Source organism: Cibotium barometz, chromosome 29 (assembly GCF_041138505.1).
Source record: "Cibotium barometz isolate CiBa-2024 chromosome 29, ASM4113850v1, whole genome shotgun sequence".
NCBI lineage: Eukaryota > Viridiplantae > Streptophyta > Polypodiopsida > Cyatheales > Cibotiaceae > Cibotium > Cibotium barometz.
This window is the reverse complement of record NC_141074.1, coordinates 20442132-20451755: the sequence shown is the minus strand read 5'-3', so window position 1 is coordinate 20451755 and position 9624 is coordinate 20442132. Positions and strand designations below refer to the sequence as shown.

The 9624-nt window shown below is 41.3% G+C and overlaps 1 protein-coding gene across 1 annotated transcript; it reads left to right on the top strand.

Annotated features, from left to right (window-relative positions):
• The first annotated feature begins 6647 nt into the window (after positions 1 to 6647).
• On the top strand, positions 6648 to 8447 carry LOC147621954 (linamarin synthase 2-like). Its single transcript, XM_086822971.1, has 2 exons — positions 6648 to 7228; positions 7321 to 8447. Exons 1-2 carry the CDS (start codon positions 6721 to 6723, stop codon positions 8274 to 8276), a joined length of 1464 nt encoding a protein of 487 aa, XP_086679097.1. The 5' UTR covers positions 6648 to 6720; the 3' UTR covers positions 8277 to 8447.
• Positions 8448 to 9624: the final 1177 nt, after the last annotated feature.

Sequence of the window (9624 nt, the reverse complement as noted above, 5' to 3'; positions counted from 1 at the left end):
CCCAAAACTCAATCTTTGAGTGATGTAGAAAAGCCTATCGCCCTTTTGATTTTATTCCTGAGATCCCTCCATATGCAAGCACTATGACGGCACGTCCAAAAACAATGTTTTATCGACTCGGTCCATGTATGACATCTACAACATAGACCATCCGAGATAGACCTCTTCCTAGCTTTTTCACCTACCATTAAGCAATCAGCCAGGTCTTTCCAAAGAAATAAACAGTCCCCTAAAGGAACTAGCAAAGTCCATAGAGAATTTAGAATAACACCAAACTTCTTGGGACTCAAGGAATACCCCCATGTTTTCTTGACTTTGATGTGGAGGGAGCCCCGGCCTGCTAGTTTACGATAGACTTTCTTGTTACTCAATTTATGCAAGCAACCACCAATTACCCTCCAATCTCTAAACATATCTGAAGAATAGGTATTGCAGTGCCAATTAGTATTGGCTAAAGCTTTTTGCATGGCATCCCACCGACTCTTGATGCCAAGAGACAGACCGGTGGTGATTTTTCCATGTTGATAGGATAAACCAGTCAAATGTTTCCAAGATTCCGAAGTGAGACGTCCAACATCCCCCTCAGAGCTATCCATCTCCTGCCCCATAATAGCCGCATATCCTACTTTATGCATCTTTTCCAGATAAGGTGCTTATCTCCTAAGGAATTTCCCATAATATGTTTCCTCCTGTGCTACTGAATTTGGGATAAGATGAAAACCCAACACTTTAAGAAAATATCGGCCAGACCATCAAACTTTAACACTGATATGGCCTTGGAAAGGAGAACTTTGTCGACTAACATGTCCCTGAGCATGGGGTGCCTGATGATCTTTAGCTTGATAATGTCATGCAATATGTGGGTCCAAGGCTCATTCTGCATCCATAAATGATTAATCATAACCGCCCTTTTTGAGGATAGATGTTTGAAGAGGTTGAGAATGCCCAGACCCCCATGACTTTTAGGGAGAGAGATAACGTCCCAACTGATTAAAGCCATAGCAGGATGCATAACATCCCCAGACCAGAAGAAGCTCTTCAATCATTGCTCCAAAGTCCTCAGATTGGATTTTTTCCATCTAACCCAAGGCAAAAAGTAAATGTAGAGAGATTGAAGAAATGCGTGCACCACCTTGGGACATACGTGCATAGGCCATTTAAAGAAGCACCAACCCATGATTTTTTCCCTAGTTCTTTCGAGAATCCACGCACATAGTTGAAAGGGAGAGATTTCCACCCCAATAGGGTACCCCAAGTACCTAATCAGCTGGCCAGAATTGACAATTTCAGCATTCTCAAAAGGCTTCAGAATCGCTTTCCCTTGAAGGAGGGAAATCAATTTCAGCATTCTCAAAAGGGTTCGATTTCCCTTGAAGGGACACCAACTTCGTCTTAGACCAGTTGTTGCAAGTGACACCAGCACCTAGTGAAAGAAGGCTTCAAAGAAGGAGAGCTTTAGCACATTCAAGATAGTCAGTTTTTAGCCTACAATACCAACAACAGGTCATCTGCAAAGGCCTACCCCAAAAAATGTTTTCCACAAGAAAGTTCCATGCCCTTGAGTAGCCCAGAGGAGGATAGGAATTGCAATTTGTTTAGAAGAGGGTGAGTAGCTAGAGTAAACAATAAGGGACTGAGAGGGCAGCCCTCCTGTGTCTCACACCTCTAAACAAAGGAATCACTTTTGTTAGTCCCTCCACCAAATCAATCTTTGAACAAAGCCAAGTCTGGTGAGAGTCATCTCTGAATGAAATCCCAAGCTATCTTGTCAAAGGCTTTTTCCACGTCGAGGAGCACCAGAGCATAATCATCCTGTTGTTAGGCTCCCCATTCAATGGAAAACATTACATTCAAAATGGGATGATGAATTTGTCTACCTTGAATAAAACCGTATTGCAATGGGTGTAGAAATTTCTTTAATACCGGCATTAACCTCATGGGGGCAAGCGTTTTCGTATAAGCTTGTACATAAACCCCATTATGGATATATGCCTAATCTCAGAACAGATATCCTGCTTAGGTAAAAGCACAATGGTTCCTTAAGCCCAAGAAAGAGGCATCAATGCCACTAGCCCAAACTTGATTGCAAAGCATGAGAATGAGGCCTTCAATACCCGCCTAACACTTCTTTGGAGAGCCCATCATACCCTGCAGCTTTCTTTTTGCCTAAGTTTCTGAAGGCCAACCTAAGCTCCATATCTGGAAAGGCTTATCAAGAGCACCTGTACCAGCAGCCGGAGTAAGCCAAGAAGGAATACCATCAAGAAGACAGTCCATGGCTTCCTTCCTGTTGGGTGAAACGTCTAGGGTGCTATCATGAGCGAAAACACTTTTAAAATGATCGGTCAGTGCCCGCCGACCAATAACATTTAGGTCTGAGATGATCTGACCCTGGATATAGTTAACTGTTTGGTCCTGGATAGTTTATGTTCCTGAAGACAACACAGCACAATTTTGTCAGAGAGGAGCTGCCAATGCTGCAAGAAGGTAACCCACTTTCCTCTGCAACGTAACCCTTTGGGATTAATATAGAGACAAATTTATTAGGAAGCATCAGAGGAATTAAGCCTAAACCCATCACTATTTCGAAGGATCCCAAGGAGCAAGGAGGGATGATCTTCAGAGCTATCACCCACAAGATGGGGAGGTGGGCGAATTTTCCAGAATGCACTCGACGTGTCTGAGCACAAATTTTTACTGGATAAAGCTGCCTACTTATCAACCAACTGGGGAGCCCAAAAGAGCAAAAGCATTAGAATTAGCAGAATTACGAGCTTTAGCCATAACAGAATGAGACCCTCGCACACGGTTCTTTTGGATTTTAATGGAGTGATCCAGCCCATCATTATATAGAAGGGTTTGCTGCCTGTTGTGCATGTTGCGCGTGAATTCCTAGGAAGCATGGGAGAGGATTTTCATTGGGCTTGCAGGTGTTATATCCATCAATCTGCAGCTTGGCTGGCTTGCTTGCAGTCCCTAGGCCTTTTACTCGCATCAATATTCGAGACCACCGACCCAGGCGCCTTGGGCTTCAGAGCCTCATTAGAACCCGATTGATTTATCCCAGACCCAGCTGAATTAGAGTTCCCCGTAATTATGTCTTCAGATTGGAATTTACCTCCGCCCACTGCAGCTGTTGGGCAAGCGCCCTTGCATCGTGATCGCAGCCGAGCAAAATCAAGCGATATAAATTTTATTATGTGCAGAGTTAAATTCTCATTATCCCCACCACTAAACGTCTGCAGCGGATAAATTGACATTAACGCTGGTAAATTAAGAATACCGCAAGTGAAAAAAGAGACTCTATGTAAATGATAGATTCTATTTTATAAATATAAATATATATTGTTCCCCAAAAAAAAAAGAATATCCTCGCTTTACAACATCCTGCATGCTTCTCGGCTCTTCATTTTATTCCTGGAATCTTATGGTTTGAAAGTTTAGTTTTCAAGTGCAACCAAAAGCTGTGATAGCCTTTCCTTTTCTCATTTTTCAAGTGTAGCCTTTCCTTTTCTCATTTTTCTCGGCTCTTCATTTTATTCCTGGAATCTTATGGTTTGAAAGTTTAGTTTTCAAGTGCAACCAAAAGCTGTGATAGCCTTTCCTTTTCTCATTTTTCAAGTGTAATTGAAACTTCATAACTTTGATACCCTTTCCTTTTCGAAATTATGACTTTATGTACACTCAATGTGGACAGGGAACGAGATATGACAAAATCATGTACGGACAAAAAATGTATCTATTTTCATTCAATCATATATGCTCAATCTATGGACAAACAGCTCTTAATTGAAAGATGCTTCATTTGAATGGAAACTTAGGGATGATTAAATTTTGCATGCTCTCTACAAGGTGACTAATTAAAGGTATAGTTCTTTAATTCAAATGAATAGTAGATTTTTGAAACTTATGGACTTTACATAAGACCATATGACTAGGGGCATGGACAATATCAAGAATTTGCGTCAATGGATTCTTGTTTCTAATCTTGTTTCTAAGGGATTAGAAATCATGGACTAAGTGCAATGAAGTACCTGTCTACCACAAAACAAAAGAAGTCTAACATGTTTTAATAGTAGGTGAAAGATCCCTGCCTCCTCCGTGCAACGAATTCCGGGGTGCTATAGCAGCGGAAGTAGCACTTCTTGTGCAGGGCAGAACCTCTCACTCGGGGCCTCGCCCCACGGATATCCGGACAAGAGGCTAATCCCTCGGTTCTTCCGAAACCGAACCCGAAAAAACTTCCCTCGTCCAGAAAGCACGGGCGATTCTTCCAGGATATTTTATTCTAACGTAGTCACCAATAGCCTTAACTAGCCAAACTGATCCAACCGAACCCGTAAGTCATATGGTCCGATCAAGGAAAGAGACTTGCACTTGGATCATCATAGAGAGCAATGCTTTTTTCCTCATCAAGAGGCACAACCGTTGATTCTTTTCCATAGAACAAGGACTATCCGAGATTTACTTCAACTATCGTAGCTTAACAGAATTGAGTCTCATTTTACGGATCTATCAGTCTAGCCGAACCCCCATCCAATCCCATTTATAACTGTTAGCCAACTGCATTCCTCCTTATGTTAGAAAGCTACGAGAAAGAACCTTGGAACACGATGTTGGACGTGTTGAGGCCCAAACTTGATAGGTGGAGGTAAGGTAGCTATGGTCAGCATCATGAGGTGGAGGTTGTATAGTAAGAAGCTTAGGAAGTATACATTGCAATACACCAGAAGGTTGTGAAATGGGATCCATACTCTAGCTTTTTAATAATCCTAAAGAAGCTTCTTCTAAAGTGGGCCCTCTCTCATCATTTAAAGGTAAGATTAAATGAAACAAGGGCCAATATATGGACACCATGGAAAAAAGTAATGCGAGTGGCCTTTCCATACTTATCCTTTATCAAATTGAAGATCCAAGAGTATGTGTTGTTTCAATACTTAAATTGAAAGCCCAAGAGTATATGCTGCTTCTCCTCTCTATCCAAAACAATGTGGTAATTTTGATTATTTAATCAAGTATATGCTACTTCTCCTCTCTATCCAAAACAATGTGGTAATTTTGATTATTTAATCAAAGTCTCTATATCAAAGGATCCATTTATAGACATTTCAACCTCAATTCATGACATCAAAAAACTATGTTAATTACATGTTTCTAACCAATTAGAAGAATTTTTGTCTTACATCCTACTTTGTCTTAGAATTTTTCAAGTTTATAAATATAATTATGTTCCCAAAGAAGAAGAAGAATTTTGTACTCGTCAACTCATTTTTTGGTGTTGAAAAATTCTTTTAGAAGAATTGGGCATTGTTTTGAAAATGGGGATGCCCTATGATTGGTCCTTTTCTCTAAAATTCAAAGCATGGAGGTGTGTCTCCTATTATTTTGTGCTGGTTAACTCAACTTTTAGTGTTGAATTTTTTTACAAGGATCGGGTATTGTTTTGAAAATGGGGACTCACCACCATGATTGGTCCCTTTCTCTAAAGTTCTTAGCTCTAGAAAGGGGTGGGGTGGTGGGCATTGCTTTGAAAATGGGGTGCCCAATAATTTATGGAAAAAGGTGGGTTTTCTACATACGATTCATCCTAAGGATGGTCCAACTTAGAATACTTAAGATTAGATGAATATGACAGATAAATAAATGGTTGGCTAATTCAGTGTTTCCTCTTCAGCCCATGGTGAAAAGGATTCATAAATCACTATTTATTTTTATATGGTTGCTAATCCGTTCTAGAGTGATTTTAGCCTACCAGAGCAGGGGTTAAAAATGTAACCTTATTAAAGAAGGGCATGTAAAAAAAAGTCCTTCACATTAAAAGGGATTAACTAAAAAATATTAGTTTATTAATCATACAAGTGCCCTTTTTGTGAAGGTTTTCTTTAGTTACCTCCTTTCTTATTTCAAAATCATGATATACATACATGCATACATATATACATGTATGTGTGTGCACGAGTGCACATGTATGTCATGATTTTAGTCATTTTTAAAGGTACATATGCTTGAAAATTATTATTAACCTATGCTTTGTTCTTATTCAAATCTTCAAAAAAGAATTGTATTTATGTGAAAAACTATGAAATATAATTGAAAGGTAACCTTTGCATTAGGGCGCCCATATATTGAATGGCAAATTAAAAACTTTACCCTTGTTCAAGAAGTTTAAGTTCCGAATACACCTTCCTACAAAATAATGGGTCCCCATTTGCAAAAATAAACGCTGATTAATATACCAGGTTCATTTGAAAAAAGTTAGTTTCTAGACCCTTTCTTGTAACCAGTGTTTGAAAAAAAAAACAGCATTCTAATGTATTTTTACGTCCAGAATTAAGAAAAGTCGACTAGTAGCCCTTATTTTAAAAAACGATTTTTTTATATAGTCAGTTATAAAACCGCCAGAATTTTGGAAACAAAAATGGGAATTGGTTTAAAAAAATGTTTTTTTAAAGCACTTGTTGTAACGTGTTTTTTTTAATTGCTCCTTTGATCAGGCCTGCTCGATACTGTCCAGATGTCAGTGTCCAGTGTCCAGTAACAGTCGTGTTAAAGCTGTGTGTTGCTCAGTCTTTCTCCGAGACGGCGACACCACAGAAATTTAACTCGACAGTGCTTATATTAAAGATCTTTCGGTGTCTGCTTACACGTGGCCAGTCACTCCACAGAGAGGTTCACTGTTTTCGCACGGAGCAAGAGGGCTCCCCTTCGTACTGTTCCATTATGCCTGCGGAGCAAGCTCATGCTTCCCACCGGCGAGGGCACTTCGTTGTCGTGCCATGGCCGGGCCAAGGCCACATAAATCCTCTGATGCATCTATCCAAGAAGCTCGCCACGCATGGCTTTGCTATAACCTTTGTCAACAACGAATACACTCACAACCGTGTCATGCCCTCTATCCTCCGGCAACAGCAAGAGGAGGCGCCGGGGGCGGAACCTGCGAAGCTGGATATTAAATTCGTTAGCCTACCGGATGGCGTCGCCCCTGAGCACACTCGCACGAGCAACGTGCCAGAGCTATCCAGGGGGGTTCATCGCAGCAGCGCCGCCTTTGAGCAGCTCTTGCAGCGCCTCGAACCGCCGGTCACGTGCATCATCTCCGACACGTTTGTCCTGCACACTCAAGACGCCGCCAACAAGTTGGGCATCCCAAGGGTGTCCTTCTGGACGCAGTCTGCTGCGAGCTATGCGGCACACCTAGCCGCTTCCAGAGGCTTTCGCCTGCCATCAGGTAAACCGTATAGTGCCGGCATCCCATTGCAAGAATTCATGCTCAGTATGACAACTTAGCTAAGATTAAGCACGACAATTTTGATGATATAGGTTGCCCTGTCAACGAGAAGGTCATCACCAGCATCCCCGGAGCTCCCCCGCTACGGATGATAGACATGCCGGGCTTCCTTCAATGCTGCGACCCCTCTGACTTTATGTTCGATTTCGTTACTCGCCCTTTCCTACGGACACACGAGGCCGCCTGCGTGGTCATCAACACCTTCGACGAATGGGAGGGCCACACTGTGGACGCTCTCCGCAAGCAGCAACCCGACTGCACCTTCCACACCATAGGCCCGCTTCTCCCCCCCGAGTACTTCTCTGGCTTGCAACTCAGCATGCGGCCCATCAACAAAACGCCGGCCCTCTGGCCCGAGGACTATGACTGCCTGAAGTGGCTGGACAGGCATTCGCCCGCGTCCGTCCTCTATGTCTCCTTTGGCAGCATAACGGAGCTCTCCGTTGAGGAGATGCAAGAGTTTGCTCTGGGACTGGAGGCCAGCGGTCTGCCTCTGCTCTGGGTGCTCCGCCCGGGTCTCCTGGAAGGCGGCCACTCAGCTGCACTCCCGCTTGGCTTCGAGGAGAGGACCAAGGAGCGCGTCCTCATCATCGACTGGGCGCCTCAGCTGCATGTACTCTCCCACCCTTCCGTAGGGGCCTTCTTCACACACGCAGGGTGGAACTCCACCTTGGAGGGCGTTGCCCATGGTCAGCCCATGCTTGGCTTTCCCTACTTTGCCGATCAGATGCTAAACTGCAGATGCATCGCTGATCTGTGGGGCAACGGCCTCGCCTTCGAACGGCACGGAGAGGGCCTTCTTACCAGATCGGAGGTGGAGAAAAAGGCCAGAGCTATCATGGAAGATCACAACTTGCGAGACAGGGCGCTTAAGCTCCGCGATGCAGCAAGACGGTCAGTGGGCGAGGGAGGATCCAGTTATATCAATTTCAAGCTCGTTGTCGAGGCCACTGCCCGCCTATCTTCCAAACACTGTTTTAATGGATGAGGTTGCTAATACTTGTTGCTAATATGTTAACACAATACAACGCGGACGCTTAATAGTCGTCCCGCAATAAAGCGCCATGTATAATAGGACGTTGCTCCATGTATAGGAGCGCCCCATGTATTGGATTTGTTGTTGTGGAACACTTAATAGCACATCACCTAAAGCAAGAAAGCCATCGTTGCCGGTCTCATTATTTGCACGCACAAGGCTCTCAGATTGGAGCACTTTGTTCGGGAACGAGAGAGACGATAAAAAGGAGAGGAGAAACGAAGAAAAGTGATGGGATAGCTAGTTTTTTTTCTCCATAGAGATTTAGAATACTATTTTAAAATAATAGTGGTGGTTGCATTAGTTACAACTAGTGGACGAGACCCGCCTTTGGCATGTGACTGTTTTCCGGTGTTTATATATATATATATATATATATACACACACACACAAAGACAAATATGTATATACATCCACACACACACACGCGTGTGTGTGTGTATGTATGTATGTATATACATATATGTTTGTGTGTATATACATACATACATATATACATATATGTGTGTGTGTGTGTGTGTGTGTGTGTATATATGTATGTATATTTATATATATATATGTGTGTATATACATATACATATATACATATATGTATACACACACATATACATATACATATATACAAACACACACACACACGTATATACATACATACACACATATCAATATTTTTTTATAATATATATTTAATTCTTATAAATTTAATATAATAAAACACACTCATGCACGTGCACACGCACATATACACAGATATATATATATATTCTAAATATATATGTATTTAAATAATAAACATAAAAATTATATATATATATATATATATATATATATATATATACATATGTATGTATGTATGTATGTATATACGTGTGTGTATTTGAATATTCTCTCTCTCTCTCTCTCTCTCTCCATTATAGATATATACAGATTATACTCTTTATATAATCTACACACACACACACACACACATGTATACATACACACACACACACACGCACATGTATACATACACACACAGGCACATGTATACATGCACACACACACGCACATGTATACACACACACACGTACATGTATACATGCACACACACATATATGTATATATATCATATTGTATTATATAAAGCGTATATGGTATATATATCTATCTAGGAGAGAGAGAGAGAGAGAGAGAGAGAGAGAGAGAATATTGTAATACATACATACATACATACATACATACATATATATATATATATATATATATATATATATATATATATATATATGTATAATTATTTTAAATAAAAATCAATATATTT

Coding starts and splice junctions, on each gene's coding strand:
- LOC147621954 (XM_086822971.1), top strand. CDS start 6,721: ATGCCTGCGGAGCAAGCTCATGCTTCCCACCGGCGAGGGCACTTCGTT. Junction 7,229..7,320: donor AGGCTTTCGCCTGCCATCAG/GTAAACCGTATA, acceptor TTGATGATATAG/GTTGCCCTGTCAACGAGAAG.